The sequence below is a fragment of the Drosophila eugracilis genome, unplaced genomic scaffold (genome assembly GCF_018153835.1).
Source record: "Drosophila eugracilis isolate 14026-0451.02 unplaced genomic scaffold, ASM1815383v1 contig_2154, whole genome shotgun sequence".
NCBI lineage: Eukaryota > Metazoa > Arthropoda > Insecta > Diptera > Drosophilidae > Drosophila > Drosophila eugracilis.
The window spans coordinates 3,441,749-3,463,637 of record NW_024573038.1 but is presented as its reverse complement, the minus strand read 5'-3'; the positions used below and the strand labels follow the sequence as shown (position 1 = coordinate 3,463,637).

Here is a 21,889-nt window from a genome sequence, read left to right as displayed (position 1 = left end):
GAATTCATGAGTTGAAAATCTTCATTCTCTTGCACATTGCTTGCAGAAACTTGGAAACGAGATCGCCTGGGATATTGGTGTTTATATTATTTACTTACTTATTGATTTTAAGAATTGTTTGTTATCTCAGAGCAAGATTGCCAGCTCTGGATTTCGATTGCTTACATTAATTTGAGAGTGGAATCGCTCATATTGCATATTCTTTTTTCTTAGAAGCAAAGCTGAATATGTGAATCTCTGCCACTGTACAGTTAGTCAAAAAGTATTCGTTGCGGGGGTGCCTGACAGAAAACTGCTGTTTTTAAATGGTTTTCAATTTTAATGGGTATACATCTCGAAAGATACATTTTTTTCTACCAATATATAAAAACCAACCAAAAAAGGATCCTTAAGAGGGAATTCTAAAAAAGCTTTCGATTTCTCACCGCTGGCAATTCATTGAACTTCCGCACTTAATCTGGTCATAAGAAATTTAATGAAAATCAAAGAACTATCATAAGAATATCAGATCAGTTAAAAAACAAAAATAAATGTTACAAAACAGGACTCAGCTACGATTCCCTTATTAACCTTTTAACCTTACCTAACTATTTCTAGCCTATCCAGATCGTAAGCTTAGTTTAATAGATATAAGAGGTAAATGAATATCTGATCGTGGATTTTGGAAGATCTTTTTTCGTTCTTTAAAAATATCTTCAAACTAAGAACTGAAGGAAAGCATACAAAAACTCTTAACAAGGGTATTTCAGAAAGTATACAAATAAAGGTTTCTTTATTTAGAGTTCCCACGACGTTTTTATTTCCAATTAAAATAAAAAAACTCATGTTTTTATATAATACATCTTTTATGTAAGAACTAATAATTTATCGAATTCTTTATACAGATCAATCAACTCAGCATCAGGGTCCAGGCGAAGCTAAAAGTGATCATTTTTAAAACATGAAACATCTTCATCTTTGGCACTTACTAGCTCTCGGATGCAATCCCAGTTGTATCTACTAGTTATAACCAATTCGAATCGATCCTCCCGCGTCACTCCATTTTCCTTAAGAATTTCCAAAATTGTAGACACGTATTCCGGAGAGAGTTCTATATCATCCATTGTAGCATGAAAATGTCGCAGTTTTGGGCAGGCCCGAAGTACTCGAAAATAATCATCGGCATCGAGTGGTGGATCGCATTCCTCGTACAATGTTTCGAGATTTCTTCCATTTTTTAGGATTAATTCCAACCCGTAATCGTCGATGAAACAATGGAAGATGTGATAAATATTCAAGCTTTTAAGTTGTGGGCAATCAGGTATTTCGGGGAAGTCGCATTGAATCAATTCCAGAGATTCCAACCTGGCCCATATAGATGAATTTGAATCCTCAAACGGCAGAATTTCGAAATTACTCAAACTTAATTCACGGAGATTCTTAAGTGGAGCACAAATCTGTTGTAGGTTGACAGTATGTCTCTCTAACATACCGAAATTATTGAGTTCCAGCTTTTCCAGAGCGACACACGTCTGTATATAGTGCACTAAAAAAAAAATTATTTCTACAAGCTAAACTACATGCATTTGCTATTTTTGAATTTATTGACGTTTCTTGTTAATATTATATTCCTGTTGTAACTATTTTAATAAAATTTGTATCGAGTTTTGCAAATTAAATGAAAAGAGTACTTAAAGTTTATGAGATTTTCAATATTTTTAATTAGGAAATAACTTACCAATTTCGTCAGGATGTACATAACACAAGCTTAACCGTTTTAATTGGGAAATTTCACACAATACTTTCAAGATTTCGGAAGAAAATTCATCTTCACGTGAATAACGGTGCATTAATTTAAGCGATAGTAGAGAATTTTTCATCTTCCCTAAAAAAGACATAATGCTGGCACTTTCATCCGCGGAAAAATAAGTTAATACCGATTTCAGATTGGGGCAGTGCTTCACAATCGAATCGGCTATAAGTTCATTCCAGTACAAGCTCCTTTTTTTCGTAATATAATTCCTCAATTGATGTGCCACATTCTTGCACAAGAAAGGCCCACGATTCGTAAGTTAACGCGGTACTGATCGTAAGAGTGCTGAACTCATTGCGACTGTGAAAGGCAAAAGCTTTTCCCAGCCTGTCATGAGTCTGTGCCAGGTTGACTTTATCTTTCAAGCACTGCAGTTCTTTGAATATCAGATCGAGGACTTCGAACGGCAAATCAATTATGGTCCGTGGATTTTCCATTACAAGCTTCACCGTCGAGAGCGAAATGCGAACTGAGAACTGTTTCGTGTAGTGCTAAGAGAAGTATGCCTCACCAAACACTGAGAGAGGAATTTTGAAAGAGCTTTTTGTCTCTTCGTTTAGAGTTCACTGACAATGCAATCACACCAGCGATGATAAGAAAGATGCGTTTTCCTTTTTTATTTCACTTTAAAAATATATTTCTAGTTTTAAAAATGCAATAGATAAAAATAAAATTGATCATAAATACGAAATTTAGTGGACTGTAAAGTGTTACTCTCTTCGGATGCATACTAAGTGTGTATGTATGCCGATGAAAGGCCCTGCCAACAAGATACGAAATTACAAATTACAAATTACATATATCGGTTTCCGGTTTTCTACTTAATTCTTGTGTATCATTTCCCGTCTCTCTCTAAGAAGTTCTTCAGGAATCTAACTTCAGTCGGCAGGAATCCATTGCTATTTTGTTCTGAAGTGCTCTCCACTTATTTTCGAACGCTTTTTGAGTTCTTCTAGAAATGCAACTCATTGCTACTTTCAGACTAAGGAATGCCAGAAACAATGAGGAGAATAAGGCAGGCCCGTATCATTTCCCCTGAAAATAGAAATAATTCTTTCCACACCCTTCAAAATATTAAAATTAGTTATATTTTGGTTGGTATATTTATATTTATATTTAAATTACAGGTCGGTCAGCTCGGCGTTAGGACCCCAAAGAAGCTAGAATAAATATTTTTAAATTACGAAACATCTTCATCCTCGATACTTACTAATCTTCGGAACCCCTTATAAGCCTACATACATAAAGAGTTCGAGTGGATCATCCCGCGTCAAAATAGCAAACACGTAGCCCGAATAAAGTTTTATATATGTATTTATATTTTGTATATTCCATTAGAGTATAAAAAAATCGCAGTTTTGGACAACTTCGAAGAACCTAAAGGAAAACGTCGCTACCGATTGGTGGGTAGCATTGCTCCTACAATGTTTTGAGACTTCTTCCGTTTTTAAGAATAAATTACAATCCATAACCTTCGACGTGACATTTGGGGTAAACTAATCACAAACATTTGAGTTCTGAGCAACCAAGTAGTTCGGAGAATTTAGTTGAGTTTGAATCTTTAAACGGCGATATTTTTATATTATTCACAAATAATTCACGGAGATTCTTTAGGGGAGCACAAATCCTTAGAAGGTTGACTGAATGTTTCTCCATATAACAATGAGGCTCGAGATCCAACCTCGAGATCTATAATTTCACTATTATATTTATTTTTTAATGTGTCGATATTTCAATATAAAATATTGGTATGGAAATTTTTGAAATGTATTCACAAATACATCATTATTGTAGAAAGGAATAAGAATTGACATACATATGTCGGGTCGGGGCTTACTGTACCTTTTCAAGAAATAGATTTATGCACAAAACAACGACGCTTGAGGTTACTCCTGGTGGCTTGCTTTCTGAAAGGCTGCCAAATTCTTTCTGTCTGACGGTGACTTTTTCTTCTATTCCTTTTATAATTCTGTGACGAGTAATTCAGGTACGCAATTCGCCTGTATTACTATCGCCATCCTACTTACTATCACTTACCAAGCACGACGCCACAGCAATATATAGCTTTGTCCCACTTACTCCTTACTCGTTACAACTATCCGTTTGTACTCGTGCTAGCATAACATGAGAAAGTACCGAATAACGAATTACCAACTAGAAACGATAAATCTTATAAACGGGACATTCAACTAGACCTGAGAGGCACACAACGGCCGTTACGTTCAAATAAAATATATATTATGAATTATGTATATAATTTCTGTATCCCTTATTCGTAAAGTATTCGAATTTAAATAAAATGTAATTAGTAAACCCTTGTAATATTTTGTTTATATATATTCACATGTTAAACATAGGTTATGTTTAATCAATCCGCGAGCGGAAGGCCTTAGCTGATATTGCTCCTAGCCTTTTGTAAGCTCTTAGTTTTAACTAATGGGTACCCTTAGATAAATAAATACATATACATATGTATATTTCTGTTGAGTCCGTCTGTCCGTTCGAATGAACTTTGATCTTTCGACATCTGGTTATAAGAGATCTAAGGATTTGAAATACCTAGGCAGTGCAAGTTGTTTCTGCATTCGCCTCTCCCACTCTAACGTCTACAAAAATAAGACCTAGGCAGCATGTAAGGAATAAGAATTTATATCTATTCTTAAGATGGCAAGGTGGTTTCATCATCCTGCGACACCCCTTTTAATGCCCAAAGTCGAAAAAAAAACCTACTCATCATAATATGCTTCTGTCAAATTCTTTAAGATCTGCGTATATTAAATAATATTTATTCTGCTTAGATGATTCGTATTAAAGGATGTAAGGCTGCTTTCATAGACTCACCATTTTCGTCAGCATATTATAGCTGCTTTAGTTGGGATATTTCACCCACCACTTTCAATAATTCTAACTGGAAACTGTCTCTTGTTTAAACTTAACCGAAGTCAGTGTATTTTTCATTTTTTCCAGAAATGAAGCTGTCATAATCGCCCCTGCATAAACAAGGTGCTACCGATTTTAGATCGTGACAGTTCTTCACAACCGTCTGGGCTATAAGATCATTCCACTAAAAGCCCTTCCCATCGTGGAATATTTCCTCAATTGAAGTGCCACATTCCTTTATAAGAAAGGCCCACGATTTCTGTGTTAAAGCAGTACACGGCTTAAGTGTCCGAAATTCATTGCGACTTTTAAAAGCAAAAGCTTTCCCTAGCCCTTTATGAGTTAAAGCCAGGTCCAGAACATAAGTTCTTTGAATATCAGATCGAGGATTTCCAACGCTAAATCGGTACCGTCATAATTCATGGAAGTTTCATAAGGATATAAGATCTCTTTAAAACCAAAAATAAAGTATAAAATAAGAGTCAGTCGCGATTCCCTTCTTAACCTTACCTAACCTAACTATTTCCAGCGAACAACGAACGATAATAAACTGTAAGATACTCAAACTCTTAAGGAAGGTATATTATAAAGTATCGCCCTTGTCTATTCCGAGTTCCCACAGCATTTAAATGTTTGCTTAGAAGTTATTTCTTATAATCCAATTAAAGGAACGCTGACGTTATTTATATTATTTTATCAATATTACTTTATAAAACAACAATATTGTTATTTGGTCAATTTATTTCTATATCCGTGTTGGTGAACACCTTGTAGCCGTTATATTGCAATCCAATCTTTTTTCTATATTTTGTATTTAACTTTAATTTCGGAATTTTTAAGTTTTATATACCATTTAGGCTGCGCCACACTCTCAAGAATTTCGTAAGATTTTTTAGTGATAAGACTGCAGCCAAATATGTCGGAACGTCTGGTTAAAAATAAATTAATAAAGTCCACTCAAACTTGGAAACTGAACGTTTTAATTCATCACCAACCCTGATACAGATCGATCAGCTCAGCATTAGGGGCCCGACGAAGCTAAAAGTAATGTTTTTAAAATATAAAGCAAGATAAGATTCAGCACTTACTAATCTCTGGAACCATTTCCACTTGATGCGCCTACATATAACCAGTTCTAATGGATCCTCCCGCGTCACTCCATTATCCTTAAGAATATCCAATATAGCAGACACATAGCCCGAATAGAGTTTTATATATTCCATCCGAGTATAAAAGCTTCGCAATTTTGGACAGCCCCGAAGAACTTGAAGGAAACCATCGGGACTGATTGGTGGTACGCAATCCTCGCCCAATCTTTTGAGATTTCCTCCGTTTTTGAGAATAAATTTCAACCCATAATCCTCGATGAGGAATGTGGGGTTATAAATTTTAAGCCAGCTGAGTTGAGGGCAATTAGGTAGTTCGGAGAATTCGCATTGAATCAATGCCAGCGTTTCCAACCTGGCCCATATCGTTGAACAGGGCTCATCCAACGGCAGGATGTTCAAATTAGTCAAACTTAAATCACGGAGGTTCTTAAGGGGAGCACAAATCTGTTGTAGCTTGACCGTACGTCTATGTACGTAATAATGGTTATCAAGTTCCAGTTTCTCCAGGACCAAACATTTCTCTATGTGGTACACTAAACAAAATATTTTTATTTATAAGCTGACATTTTTTGAGTTTGTGTACGCTATGCATGTTTTTGCTTATTATTATATTATCGTGGTAACTATTTTAATTAATTTTATATCAAGTTTGGCCAATCAAATGGAAAGTGTACGTAAAGTTAATTTCGTTTCGTAATTGAATTAGTATGTAAAGTTGTTTTTTAAGACTCACCATTTTCGTCAGCATAAACATTTAATGATAGATTTTTTAATTGGGAAATTTCACCAAACACTTTCAAGATTTCTAAAGGGAATCGATTTTGTTGAGTAAATTTAACCGATGTTAGAGAATTTTTCTTTTTTATTAAAAAGGACTGGAAGATGTTACAATAGCTCTCGTGCAAATACGTTGTTACCGATCTCAGATTGGGACAGTACTTGACTAACGACTCGGCTATCAATTCGCTCCAGGAGAAACCCCCTTGAAGGAAATTGACTTCTTCAATCGAAGTACCACACTCTTGTATTATAAACGAAAACGACTCATCACTTAAAATATTATATGACCTAAGTATCCTGAACTCATTGCGACTGTGAAAGGCAAAAGCTTTTCCCAGCTTTTCATGAGTCTGGCCCAGGTCCACCTTATATCTCAAGCAATTAAGTTCTTTGAATATCAGATCGAGGACTTCGAACGGCAAGTCAGTTATGGTCCGTGAATTTTCCATACCAAGCTTTTCCCTCGAGAGCGAAATGCGAACTGAGAGCTGCAATGAATTCCATCCTGTTAAGAGAGTGTAGTCTAAAAGAGAGGGGGAGTGGACACGTAAGGTAGCTTTTGGTTTCTCTGCGTAGAGTGGCGTTACATATCTGCCCACAGTTTGTTGCATTTCAGCGCATCATTTATTGTCTTCTAAATTATTTAAAAAATATAATTAATATATATGTATATATAATATATACTTTTTTGTCTTTAATTTTTTTAATACATATATGAGGCTTCTTTGAATTTTCTATGTTACACCAATTAAATGTTCCACATTGCACCTTCCGCTCGTCTCTCTGGCGCTTTTCTAACTTATTTCCAAAAGTCAGTTTCTGACCTTTTACTTTCCACTCAATTCTTGTGCATCATTTGTCAACTCTCTCTAACAAGTTTTCCACCGCTCTACGTACCTGCCTTATTCGGCAGAAATCTATTGCTATCTTGCTCTGCCCTGCTTTCCACTCAATTTTGAACTCCTTTTGATTACCTTTAAAAATGCAAGTCATTGAACCATAAATCCTATGAATCCCAAAAACAACAAGAATGAAGGCCCCGTGTTCCTTGCTCTGAAAATGAAAATCTAGTAGACGCCCTCCAAAACTTATCAAATATTAAAACTAATAATTTTGTTGCTTTATTTGTTTTTAGATTTAAATCTCAAAGGTTTTTAGTCAGCACTCTCATACAGGTCGATTAGCTCAGCATTAGGGGCCCTAAGAAGCTAAAAGAAAAGATTTTTAAAATATTAAACATGTTTATCTTCGGCACCTACCAATCTCCGGAACCATTTCCACTTGATGCGCCTACATATAACCAGTTCTAATGGATCCTCCCGCGTCACTCCATTTTCCTTAAGAATCTCCAAAATAGCAGACACATAGCCCGAATAGAGTTTTATATATTCCATTGGAGTATAAAATCCTCGCAATTTTGGACAGCTTCGGAGAACTTGAAGGAAACCGTCGGGACCGATTGGTGGATTGCAATCCTCGTGCAATGTTTTTAGATTTCTTCCGTTTTTGAGAATGAATTTCAGCCCGTAATTTTCTATGTGACAAATTGGGTTATAAATCCTCAACCATTTGAGTTGTGGACAATCAGGAAGTTCGGAGAATTCGCATAGAATCAATGCCAGGGTTTCCATGCTGACCCATATATTTGAATTTGAATCTTCCAGTGGAGGTATTTTTATATTAGTCACACTTAAGTCACGGAGATTCTTAAGGGGAGCACAAATCCTTAGAAGGTTGACTGAATGTTTCCTCATATAATAATGATGCTCGAGCTCCAACGTCTCTAGTCCGACACAATTATGTATCTGGTTAACTTTAAGAAATTTCGATATTATTTTTATTTTCTATAATTTTAATATTTAAACTTAAAACTATTGGTACAGAATCCTTTTTCTATCTTTCCAAAAATAACAAAATTCATTGGTTTTGTCAAAAAGATTAATAATATAAACACATTTCCAATTATTCACTACGTTCACGAATATAATGTAGTCGTTGAAGTGTACATATTTTCCTGATCAGTCCGTCTGTTCGTACGTATGACGTATGACCATATAAACTCTTAGATCTCAGGAACTATAAGAATGCTTCTTGAGTTGCCAACTGGAACGCCCACAAAACACGAAAAATTAAAATCGCTTAGATCTCAGGAACTAGAAGAGTTAGAGAGTTGGGATAGGGTATGTTTAATCGTGATAAAGCAGCGTATATTAAGGTACTACAATTACCCGGTCATGCCCACCGAACTCTGGTCTTATCTTAGTAGTAGTTTTCAATGATGCCTAAGATCTCGGAAACTACAAGAGCTAGAAAGATACCACCGAAGCTCGAGATGGTTTTTTATTCAACAGCGACCACGCAAAACAACCTATCAAAAACTGCTAAACTATTAAATTTATGTTTTCGTTTGACCTCGTATAAGATTTTTCGGAACGCTATTCAACAATTTTTAAGGGAATGCAGGTATGAGGACTCACATGGCCAGTGACGTCACCATCAGTTATTAAACATGCTTTTTGCTGACTAAAGGCAGGATAATGATTACTTCAAAATTACATAACTGCAATTTTCTTCTCGTTTTAAATTAGGAAAGGTTAGTTTCAAGACTCACCATTTTCGTCAGCAAATATTTTCAATGATAAATGTTTTAGTTGGGTCATTTCACCCACCACTTTCAAGATTTCTAAAGGGAAACTGTTTTCTTGTTTAACTGTAACCGAAATCAAAGAATTTTTCATCTGTTTTAAAAAAGACTGGAAGCTGATATCCTGGCCCCTGTATAAGCGAGTTGATACCGATTTTAGATTGGGACAGTGCTTCACAACCGTCTGGGCTATAAGATCATTCCAGTAAATGCCCCGTACATCGTAGAATAATTCTTCAATTGAAGTGCCGCATTCTTTTACGATAAAGGCCCACGATTCCCCAGTTAACGCAGTACTCGGCTTAAGTGTGCGGAACTCATTGCGACTGTGAAAAGCAAAAGCTTTCCCCAGCTTTTCATGAGTTAAAGCCAGGTCCACTTTATATCTCAAATACAAAAGTTCTGTGAATATCAGATCGAGGACCTCGAACGGCAAATCAGTTATGGTCCGTGGATTGTCCATTCCAAGCTTTTCCCTCGAGAGCGAAATGCGAACTGAGAGCTGTGGCACAATACTCAACATCGTGCAAAGAGAAAAATGCATATCCGCACGAAAAGAGAATCCGAAAAAGCTTTCGTTTTCTCGCCGCTTGCAATTCGTTGAATTTTCGCGCTCCTCAAAACCATTATTTCACCATAACTAGTAAAGTAATTATAAGGTGACTTGTTTTCATAATTCACGAAAGCAATAATACACCATAGTTCTTTTATATATTTTATTGATACATTTATTTTCTTAAAAAATATAATTTATCTTATTTAATTCCATAAACATAAACATAATTGTTGAAAATTCACTGGAAGTTTCTACCTTTGATCTTTGAATCAGAATTGTCAGCACCGTCATTGAAGTATCATAGCAGAAACATAGCCCAGATAAAGTTTTATTTTCAGCTTCGTAACAGTTGTAACGACAGTCGCGCAATTCCGCGGTGAAAACATGCTGGAATAGCTTGACGGATTCCAAGTTCAGTACAAGATCTTTATAATAATACATGTATTTAATTGTCAGTTTCTCTAGGGCGACCAATTCCCTATGTTGTAGGATGTTATTATCCCATACACCATCTTACTGTTTTTATAAAGTCATCTAATGGTGGAATATAGCCTTCATTTCTTAAAAAATCATTGTCTAACTTTAAACACCTAAAGTAACTGCAAAGGCATCTCTATAATATGGTTACCTAATCTACAGTCGGCACATAATTTATTCGTACACCCATGAGTTGCAAGTTTATTCTTTAATATCTCGAGAAATATATAACGGAAATTGAAATGTAATATTTCAAACGAAAGATATGTATTTAAAACATAAAATTAACTAGTTTAACTTAATTACTAATTTTATTATTAACACATAAAAGTAATTTTTTACGCACAAAAATTATTCATACACTTCTCATTCTTGACTTCTATTTCTGAATCCAACAAACGGAATTCGGAGCAAACTTCGGTGTACTGTTCTCAAAGTTGTTTAGTTAGTTAGTTAGTTACGAAATATGTCGCGTTCAAGACTTACCCTTAAATTTTCGAAAAACTATAATAAAACAAGAGGAAACGCTATAGTCGAGTGCCGCGACTATAAGATACCCGTTACTGTTTTACACAATTTTAAAATATTAATTTTGCTAGTGGAAATTCACAAGGCGCCACCTATTGTCAGAGGAAGTATGTTGAGTATGCTTATAGTGACGTCACTGCCCATGTGGAGCCTTATAACCTTAATTTCTTCATAAATATCGAAATAATGTTCCGATTTGAAAAACCTTTGGTAAATCGATAGATATTAACAGAAATAAGTTACACAAGGTCAAACGAAGGCATTCATAATAATATTATAGACTCCACAGTTTTCCGCGGTTTGTGGGCGTTAGAGTGGGCGTGGCCGGATGCAACTTCGTGGCAAGTTGCAGAGGCATCTCCTAAATACGTGTTCCTAAGCAAAATTGTATAGTTTTCGAGATTTTTGCATTTTTGGTTTTTCGGGTTTTGTGTCTTTTGAGCCTTGTGGGCGTATGGGTAGGTGTGGCCGGATAGTAGTACCACTATAAGATGCGCTGTCATCTAAAGATTACACTTTCTGAATTTCAACTTTCTATCTGCAATAGTTCCTGAGATTTCAGCAATTTTTGTTTTTTGCGATTTGTGGGCGTTAGAGTGGGCGTGGCAGGATGCTGTAATAAACTTGCGCTGTCCCGGGATCTCAAGAATCTGCATGCTTAATCTCAACTTTGTATCTGCTATAGTTCCTGAGATCCCAGCGGACGGACGGACGGACGGACGGACGGACGGACGGACGGACGGACGGACGGACGGACGGACGGACGGACAGACGGACATGGCTCAATCGACTTCGCTATTGATCCTGATCAAGAATATATATACTTTATAGGGTCGCAAAAGCTTCCTTCTATCTGTTACATACTTTTCAACGAATCTAGTATACCCTTTTACTCTACGAGTAACGGGTATAATTATATTAAGCGAAACGCAATTAACCCGAAATTGGTAGAAATATTGTCAAGTCACCTTCCACAATGCGAAGTTTCATAAAAAAAACTACGTAATCACTTGAGAATTTGCAGTAGAACATAGAAAATCTGGAAGGAACCACATATTGACACCGCGGGAGTAGCATAAAGTTGTAAATACACCATTACTAAATCCCAGAACAACATCTACAACAATTCTTTAAACCCTAGAGAAGCCTTAAAAAATAAAATATTTTGTTCCCAAACCATCCGGAACTCCCTGCACAATGCTGGCGTTTAGAGATCGCAAAAGTGCATGTAAGCAAGCCGGAATTGTTTTGGGAAAACGTTATATTTATTGACAAATCAAAAATTAAAAATTTTGGACACGGCGGTCCTTTCAAAGTAGGTCAAAAGGCAAATGAAGCCATGAAGGAAAAAACATGATTCCAACTTTTAAGCACGTTGGCAAGAATAGGATGGTTTATGGGTGTATAGGTGCAGGTGGAGTGAATCGAATGGTCTTTATGGAAAAATTAATAAATTTATGTATAAAGACATTTTAGGCCAAAATTTAATTCCAAGTGCCCTTTAGCTTGGACAGAATCCAGCGTCTTTCGTATTTCATAGAGATAACGACCCGAAATATTTGTCGTATTAAGTCCAAGAGTGGCTTTAATATCACTGCAAGGAGCAAACAAAACGACACTACAATCACCAGATTTTAATCCCATAGAACACTTATGAGATATCGTCCAGAAAGGACAACATATCCTCGAAGGAATCCTTAACAACCGCATTAATACCTGAATGGGATTCAATTAATGCTGACGAGACGAGCAACTTTATAAAAAGCATGTTTACAAGCTTCCATTAAGGCCAACAAAGCACCCACTAAAGATTAAAATCCTTAAATCTTTAGAATTGTGGTTTTTATTCGACATTTATAAAGTACGAATAATTTTTGTGCGTAAAAAATGACTTTTTTGTGTTATTAAGGAAATTATATAGTATTTAAGTTAAAACTTGTTTAAAATATATTCATATGTGGAATAGTCAGTTCCATAACCGTTTTTAAAATTGTAAGAAGGAAATTGTTATCCTGTTTTAATTTGACCGATGTCAAGGAGTTCTTCATTGTAAGTAGGAAGTCGTGAACGCTTTCTCTCTTATGCTCAGCAACCAACCTTTTTAATGACTCAAGAATGCAACAATATTCTGTAATGGCATGAGCGATAGAGTCGTACAGAGTTGCCTATTACCCAATTAGTTGCCTATTACCCAATTAAAATAAAGCTGTTATTATAAAATATTTTATTTTTATATTACCTAAGTTACTTTATAATTATATTACACATTATAATATTGTATTTTTTCATTAAGCACCCTCGTACAGGTCGATCAGCTCAGCATTAGGCGCTCGTAGAAGCTAAAAGTAATGATTTTTTAAATATTCCGATTTCTATTTCAGCACTTACTAGTCTTCGAAACCATTTCCATTTAATACGCCTATATATAATCAGTTCTAATGGATCCTCCCGCGTCACTCCATTCACCTTAAGAATCTCCAAAATAGCAGACACATAGCCTGCATAGAGTTTTATATATTCCATTCGAGTATGAAAGAATCGCAGTTTAGGGCAGGCCCTAAGTACTTCAAGGAAACCATCGGGACTGATTGGTGGTAGGCAGTCTTCGTACAATGTTTTGAGATTTGCTCCGTTTTTGAGAATGAATTTCAACCCATAATTTTCGATGAGACTTGTGGGGTAATCAAATCTCAAATATTTAAGTTCTGGACAATAAGGTAGTTCGGGATATTCGCATTGAATCAATGTCAGTCTTTCCAGCCTAACCCACTCAGTTGAATGTAAGTCTTCAAAGGGCGAAATTTTAAAGTTATTCAAACTTAGGTTCCGGAGATTCGTAAGGGGAGCACAAATCTGTTGTAGGTTGATAGTATATATAGTTCCGTATGAACCACTATTGAGTTCTAGCTTCTCCAGGGAGACACACTTCTGTATGTGGTACACTAAAAAAAACCTTATTACTTTTTACAAGCGTTACTTCTAGCAACAACAAGATATTTAATTAGCATGTAAAGGTGCTTTCGAATACTTACCATTTTCGTCAGCATAGACTTCTAATGAAAGCTGTTTCAATTGGGAAATTTCACCCACCACTTTCAAGATTTCTAAAGGAAATCGATTTTGTTGAATAAATTTAATCGATGTTAGAGAATTTTTCTTTTTTATTAAAAAGGACTGGAAGATGTTACAATAGCTCTCGTGCAAATACGTTGTTACCGATTTCAGATTGGGACAGTGCTTGACTAACGACTCGACTATCAGGTCGTTCCAACAGCACCGCCCTTGAAGGAAAATGATTTGTTCAATCGAAGCACCACACTCTTGAATAAGAAACGAAAACGACTCATCACTTAATATATTATATGGCCTAAGTATCCTAAACTCATTGCGACTGTGAAAGGCAAAAGCTTTTCCCAGCTTTTCATGAGACTGGGCCAGGTCCACCTTATTTTTCAAACAATTAAGTTTTTTGAATATCAGATCGAGGACTTCGAACGGCAAATCGGTAATCGTCCGCGGGTTCCCCATACCAAGCTTTTCCAACGAGAGCGAAATGCGAACTGAGAGCTGTGGGAAAATACTCATACATTGTGCAGAGAGAAAATGCATCCGCAAACGAAGAGAGAACCTGAAAAAGCTTTCGTTTGCTCGCTTGCAATTTATTGACATTCCGCACTTCTCAAAACAATTTACAATGTATTTCATCATAAATATTCAAATAATTATAAGATTTCTTGCTTCTATAATTCACGAAAGCATTTCCAAAAACAACATGTTCTTTATCAGATTTATAGATCAATTTATTTACTTACAAAATACAAATTAAATAAGGTTAAATTTCAAAAAAGTATTATGACTTACTTTCATATTTGCAATCTCAATTTTTAAAAATTCACTGTAAATATCTATTTTTTAACTTTGATTAAGAACCGTCAGCACCGTCATTGAAATATCTTAAATCGATCAACTCAGGATAAGAAGTTCGAGGAATCTAAAAATAATATGTAAATCTTTTGGGGAAGATCTATTTATTTTGAACTTACTAGTCGTCGAATCCATTTCCACTTAATACGCCTACAAACAACCAGTTGTAATGGATCCTCCCGCGTTACCCCATTTTCCCTTAGAATTTCCACCATTGAAGAAACATAGCCCAGATATAGTTTTATATCTTCCAACCGGGTAAATAAAAACCGCAATTTTGGGCAGTTCCGTAACAGTTGCAGAAGTCCATCGGCGTCAAATGTTGTTGGACTGCACTTTTCGTACATCGTGTCAATATTTTTTCCATTTTTGACAATAAATTTCAGAATTTGGTCTTTATCTGTGCATTTGTTGTAGTATAAGTCCAAATATTTTAGTTTAGGACAGTCGGGCAATTCAGTGGGGAAAACACACTGAAACAGCTTAAGGGATTCCAAGTTGTACCAGATTCTAGTAGGGGCCTCTTCTGGTAGAGTTAATGTTATTCTCTTCAATTTCAAGGCGCGAAGATTGCATAGTGAGTCACAAAGAGTGATGATGTTAATTGTAGGGTATGTATAATAATACTTGTATTCTATTGTCAGCCTCTCTAGGCCACTCAGTTTCCCTATGTTGTAAACTGAAATAACAGACATCTTTTAGATACTCAGTCAGGTAAATCAGGTAACCATTACAACTAGTTAATAATAAATGAATGTGTTGTACCATCTTACAGTTTTTATCAAATCATCAGATGGTAGAATCTGCATCAGGAAGGCTTCTCCAGAATATGCTAGCTTAACCTATCTATCTATCTTACCTCTAGTCTTTTCGAGATCTCATTTATATGGACAGATGGACGGACAGAGCTAACTAACCAGAGTTCAAACGAACTACAATCTGCTTTAAAAGAATTAAATGAAGTGTTATGAAAAATTCTTAGATCTATTATTTCAGGAAAAAATATCCTATTAAAATCAAAGCCTTCTTTTTAAGTACAACTCTATGACAACGTTCCTATTAAAGGGGTTACAAATTTTATAATGTTTAATGGACTTACCGTTTTCATGAAGATCGCCGTTAATTGCTAATTTCTTTAAGTTGGGCAGTTCCATTACAGAGTTTAAAGTTATTACAGAGCTACTTTCATGCTGTTTTAATTTGACAGACATCAGGGAGTTTTTCATTTTAAGTAGGAAATCGTTAACACTTTCTCTGTTTCTCGTAGTTACCAAGATTTTTACTGATTCAAGATTGCAACAATATTCTGTAATGGCCTGAGCTATAGAGTCGTTCCAACACAATCCACCTCCACAGCAATCAAATTCTTCAATTTTCGGTCCACATTCCCGTATAACAACCAACCAAGACTCAGTTCTTAACCTATAGTCATAGGTTAGTTTTTTGAACTGATTCCGGCTGTGAAACGCAAAAGCTTTTCCCAGCTTTTCATGAGCTGCGGCCAAGCCTACTTTATTTGGTAGATATAAGTAAGCGAAAATCAGATCGAGGACTTCGACCGGCAAATCAGTTATCGTCCGTTCGTCTTCCATTCCAAGCTTTTCCCTCGAGAGCGAAATGCGAACTGAGAGCTGCGATGAAATCCATCCTATAAAGAGAGGAATACATTCGCAATTTCAGGGAGAGAGAATTTAAGAAAGCTTTTGGTTTATCTGCTTAGAGTTCACTGACGTTACTATTTCTGCTGGCGACTTGTTGCAGCTAAGCATATTATTTATTATCTTCTAAATTCCATTAAAACAATGTAAAAGTACCTTATTTTTTTCGTGTCTTTTCCTTCTCGTTCTTTGCCGAAAAAGTGTCCGTTGAATGATTAAAATATCTGTACTTATTTATATCGTTGCACTTCAATTGGGCTTACAGTATTTATTTTTATATGCTAGTCAGTACCCTCATACAGATCGATCAACCCGGCATTAGGGGCCCGAAGAAGCTGCAAATAAGGATTTTAAAAATATGAAATATTTTCATCTTCGGCACTTACTAATCCCCGGAACCATTTCCACTTAATCCGTCTACATATAACCAATTCGGATGGATTCTCTTGGGTAACTCCATTATCCTTAAGAATCTCCAAAATAGTAGACACATAGCCCGAATAGAGTTTTATAAATTCCATCTTTGTATAAAAACTTCGCAATTTTGGGCAGCCCCGAAGTAGTTCGAGGAAGCTATCGGCATTGATTGGTGGTTCGAATTCTTCATACAATGTTTCGAGATTTCTACCGTTTTTGAGAATGAATTTGTAGCCGTAATCTTCGTAACATATGGGAATATATATATTTAAGTGTTTGAGCTCAGGACAGTCTGGCAGTTCAATTGGCAATTTGCAACGACCCAAATTTAGTGTTTCTAGTCTGGCCCATGTTGCTACAAATGGCTTTTTATACGGTATTATTTCTACATTATATACATATAATGTAATCCGTAATAAGTCGACACGAACTCTCGATGAATTATTACGAATTTTGATTGTCAACTTTTCCAGGGCTATTATTTTCTCTAAATGGTAAACTAAGAATAAAATAGTAATTTAAATATTGCTTAGATTTTAGATTACATCTGTATTAGAATATATGTAATTCTTAAACCCTAGTCATGTCCGCCAGTCTGTCTATCTGTCGAGGTCGCCAAAACCTTAAGAACTAAAACTTTATTTCAGATCGCGAATGTAAGAGTATTTCTCGAGTTGATTACGGGATTGCATTTGATACACACTTTATTCAAAATACTTACCATTTTCATCAAAATATACTGTTATTGATAGTTGTTTTAATTGGGTCATTTCACCGACCACTCTTAAGAATTCTAAAGGGAAATCATCTCTTTGATTCAAAGTAAGTGATATCAGAGAATTCTTCATCTTCTCTAAAAAAAGCTGAATGCTATCACGATTACGCGTGAATAAATACGCCGATAACGATTTCACATTTGGACAGTGCACCACCACGGACTTGGCTATCGAGTCGTTCCAGGAGCTGCACTCGTAACTGAAAATTAATTCCTCGATTGATGTGCCGCATTCTTGTATAAGAAAAGCCCACGATTCGTCAGTTAACCAATTACTCGGCTCAAATATTCTGTACTTATTGCGAGAATGAAAGGCAAAAGCTTTTCCCAGTTTTTCGTGAGTCTGGGCTAGTCTCACTTTTTCTCTCAAACATCTAAGTTCTTTGAATATCAGATCGAGCACTTCGAACGGCAAATCGATTAATGTCCGTGGATTTTCCATTGCAAGCTTTTCTGTCAAGAGCGAAACGCGAACTGAGAACTGGAAGAATACACTGAGTGGGAAGAGCAGATTGCAATTGTCCAACTCTAAGAGAGAAATCGGAATAACTGTTGGTTTCTCTTCACGCGAAATATGTTAGCCTTATCCACTTAAAAATGCAAATCAGAATTAGCACGATTCCAATTATTTATAATGCAACTAATTATAGAATCCCTTTAGAAGTTTGATAAAAGAACGAAGCGTTCTTCAATATTCAAGAAAGTTATTTAGCACATCCGCAAAAATCGGTAACATTCCCGTGATATTCTTTGGCTGCACTTTTACCCGGAGAGTGCACTGCAAACTGATGCCAAAAAAGCTTTTTTTGCCGAGGGAAGCCAAACAAAAAGAGAGTAAACTAACGAGAGATTGCCCCACTCTCAGTTCATTGCCCTGTGGTTTTTATTTTTAACTGTTAAAATTCGGTTAAGTTCAAAATTATAAGAATGACATAGTTTTTAGATTTTTCTTTAAAAAAAAAAAAAAATTGAAAAGGTCATTACTTTGAAATTGATTTATGAATTCATAAATTATATCCAGATAACCAATCTTTATGGCAACTCTGTAACTGTTTAACCAATGGATAATATTTCTCGTAATCTTTAAAATTTCCAACAAAAAGAACCATCTTCTAATATTAAAATATATACACTTACTTATTGATAACCCTACTCTAACACATATTTAAAGCAAAGACCAACTGTGGTCTATCCTCGAAGTTGACTGCTTTTAATGGCCACTTACTTAACCCAAACATTAAGCAAACTATGGAATATGATATAGATTACTGTAATTATGCCAGCGTAATGTATCAACCCCTTGTGACGACCTCCACCCCTTAGCTTAAGCTCCCATACTCTCAGAACAACGATGTCTGGGCCCAGACAGTTGGCCTCCTTCTCTAACCAAAACTTTCGCTAATTTGTAATGTTGCAGAAGAGACCAAACAAAAAATGCAGCGTGGTAAGGCAGGGGACAAATGTTAGGGTACACAAGAAAAACACTTTCCTTACTTATGTAAGGATTTCTAAAAAAAATAGACTTGCACCACTTTAAATTAAAAAGACGATCACATTAATATAATATGGTAAATATTTAATTATAATTGACTAATGTTTATAAGAACTTTTTTAGCTGTGTAGTGCTATGGCTGACACTTTTGATGCCAGTTGCGTGATAAGAGGTAACCAGATGAGCCGGTGACGCAATGCAGTGCAGCATGGAGGTCAATAAACCAAGCTCAATGTTCCCGAAACAACGTAAAAAAGGGGTTGTAAGCTTTTACAGGGGATAGTACTTAAGTATTCAACCTTAAAGGGGTGAATTTTATAATATAATACATATAAATCTAAAGTAAATGAGTTATAAAATTGCATAAAATTAACTAAAAGCTAAAAGAACTTAAATTTCTCCAATGATATGATAAAATTCTTATTATCTTAAAAAATTTATGTTTTTGACCAGTTTAACTCCAAAAAGATTTTGGTTATTTAATAAATATCACATTTTTTTTATCTTTATATCTTTCTCAATATATGGAGAATACTTAAAAACTTGAAGAAAGTCACAAGTTTGGAAAATTTTGGGTTTATAAAAAAATATAGAAACGTAAGCATAAAAAGGGTAGAGCTAGCTTCTGATAGCTTTTATTGGAAGAAGTCAGCATAGGAAAAATGTGCCCCAAAAGGGAAAAGCTACATCTTTTCGCAGTTGTTTTTTGTACCATCTGGGTTTTTTGGCCTTTAGGAAAGTTCTTCATTCGAGGGCAAAGGCAACCGAACAACCCACCATTATTTCAGAGGAATTGCAATAAGCTGAAAGGGGTAGTTACATATCGCATATTGCAAGTGGCAACTGGAAACATCCAACTGGCAACTGTGACTCACCTCACCTAGTTTCCACTCTGGAAATGGAGTGGAAGTGCGGGAAGTTGCACAATAGGCTGGCTGAAGTGTCTTTTGCCACTTGCAACTTTCTCCATTTCTCCGGTACTAGCGCACTCTCTCTATCTACCTCCTCCAGAACTTTTCCTATGACGAAGTTGGGCTGAAGAAAACCAGCCCAGCCGGTTCGTGTTCTTGTTGGGTAATCTGTCTAAGCAAATATTGAGCGCCCAGGTGAATGCAACTAGTTTTTCCAGCACTGGGGAAAAACTCGCAATGGCAATGACCCAACTGACTTAGCCTTGAATCTGTTGCAAGTGGAAAACCAGTTGGAGGCATCACAAGTCTAACTACTTGCACGTTTTCCCCTAACTAATAGAGAAATGGCATGCAGCAAAAATACGCTCCTTTGTTATAAATTGTTATTGACAAATATGAGTAACCCTCGTAAGTAGAGAAATGATAATATATAACAAAGTTCATCCCAAAATATTGTTGTTTTTTTTTTGTTAAGGCTTTAATACCATTTTTGATCAGATATTTAAGAAAGAAATTGTCAAAAGATCACTAAATATATATTGGTAAATAAAACTTTTAAGTCAGGTATTAATAATATGAACTATAAGAGAATTTCGTCTCAAATTAGAAAGCAAGACCGAAGAAACTATTAATTCGGTGAAATTGAAGATTAACATAAGTTTTAGTTGGCCTTCAAAAACTTAAAAAGTTTAAATACGAACCTTAATATATTATATATATTTATATATGTTCTGAGATATAAGAATATGCAGTGTGGGCGATTCCACTCTCAAATCAATGTAAACAATCGACACCCGGAGCAAGCAATCCCGCTATTAAATAACAAACAATTCTTAAAATCAATAAGTGGCTGTCTCTGCGTTGCAGCACTACTCTCAAATGTCAACAACAATATTCCAAGCGATCTCGCTCCCAAACTTATGTGAACAAATGACAGTAGAATTAAGATTTTCAACTCATAAATTGAGTTTTAAGCTGAGAGTTTATGAACAAAGATCAAAAAACCAAACGCCTCGTTTTTCTATTCTCGGTTAGTCTCCAGCGCTGCCCTAAGTCTTTTGACGGGACATTTGTTTGACTCTGTTTCACCATGTGGATACAATAACTAATAATATATGAATAAAAATACAACATACAACAACCACAGGTTTAGATAAGTACAATTTTCACTCGACGATTATAACCATGCCCTTGGTCAAGTCCAAACCTATTGATGCCAGACGAGAGTTTCGAAGTATCTATTAAACCATGCAATATCTGGTTGATGATATCTTTATGGCCATATCGTTGTCTCGTCGCAATGACGCCAAATGAGCTGTCGGCACCGAAGCGCCACCCACTCGGCGCATTGATAAGACAACTTTTACTTTAGTGAGCGGTGTGCAGCAGAATTTTCTAGTTTTCACTTGTCACACAGAGACACAGAGACGAGGTGGGAGTCCTGCTGCTTTTTTTCTATTTTCTTTCTGGGTGCGGCACTTTCTAATACCCAAGCATTGGCTGAACAAGCAGTTCAAATGAGTCAACTTGCAAAAAGAAGTGAAGGAGGAGGTTGGAGGAGCAGACTGCAGCAGGAGCTGGGAACCGAGTCTACTCTGGGAAAACCAAGTGGTGTGGGTAGGTCAACCACCAGACATTGAACCCAGCACTCCCTCACACACACTTGCGCGCGCCAACTTCCGTTGAGAGCTAAGCCAAGAGAAAAAGAGCGAGAGACGAGAGCGTTGTTCCATTGGGATGGGGATCGCACGGGTTGGAGGAGGAACTCACGGGAAAAGCGTGCAGCACGTGAATGGGGCAACATGCTCTGCAGAGGGAGACAGAAAGAGCGAATAAGCAGGGCAATGTCTGTCTTTATGGGCGAAAGAGAACGCAAGAAAGGAAACTGAGAGGAGACCGATTCCGCGAATACCCTGAAACAGAAATGAAGGAATATTTAATTATTT

The 21,889-nt window shown here is 36.1% G+C and overlaps 2 protein-coding genes and 1 long non-coding RNA gene across 4 annotated transcripts; all 3 read right to left on the bottom strand.

The window, feature by feature from the left end:
- Window positions 1-7,659: 7,659 nt before the first annotated feature.
- LOC121530016 lies at window positions 7,660-9,668 on the bottom strand. Its single transcript, XM_041818336.1, has 3 exons — window positions 9,173-9,668; window positions 7,821-8,374; window positions 7,660-7,769 (listed from the first exon to the last, which is right to left on the bottom strand). Exons 1-3 carry the CDS (start codon window positions 9,666-9,668, stop codon window positions 7,716-7,718), a joined length of 1,104 nt encoding a protein of 367 aa, XP_041674270.1. The 3' UTR covers window positions 7,660-7,715.
- Window positions 9,669-13,050: 3,382 nt separating this feature from the next.
- Window positions 13,051-14,126, bottom strand: LOC108108475. The gene is made up of 3 exons (XR_001772470.1): window positions 13,799-14,126; window positions 13,155-13,708; window positions 13,051-13,105 (listed from the first exon to the last, which is right to left on the bottom strand). It is a non-coding gene; the product is annotated as an uncharacterized LOC108108475 (long non-coding RNA).
- A 320-nt stretch (window positions 14,127-14,446) lies between these two features.
- Window positions 14,447-17,173, bottom strand: LOC108108459. Of its 2 annotated transcripts, XM_017216513.2 has the most exons (5): window positions 16,735-17,173; window positions 16,505-16,683; window positions 15,790-16,338; window positions 14,810-15,369; window positions 14,447-14,757 (listed from the first exon to the last, which is right to left on the bottom strand). In XM_017216513.2, exons 3-5 carry the CDS (start codon window positions 16,280-16,282, stop codon window positions 14,689-14,691), a joined length of 1,122 nt encoding a protein of 373 aa, XP_017072002.2. In that variant the 5' UTR covers window positions 16,283-16,338; window positions 16,505-16,683; window positions 16,735-17,173; the 3' UTR covers window positions 14,447-14,688. The 2 variants fall into 2 exon arrangements, with proteins under 2 accessions (XP_017072002.2, XP_041674157.1); XM_041818223.1 differs by lacking the exons at window positions 14,447-14,757; window positions 14,810-15,369; window positions 15,790-16,338 and having other exon boundaries at window positions 16,475-16,683.
- Between the last annotated feature and the right edge of the window lie 4,716 nt (window positions 17,174-21,889).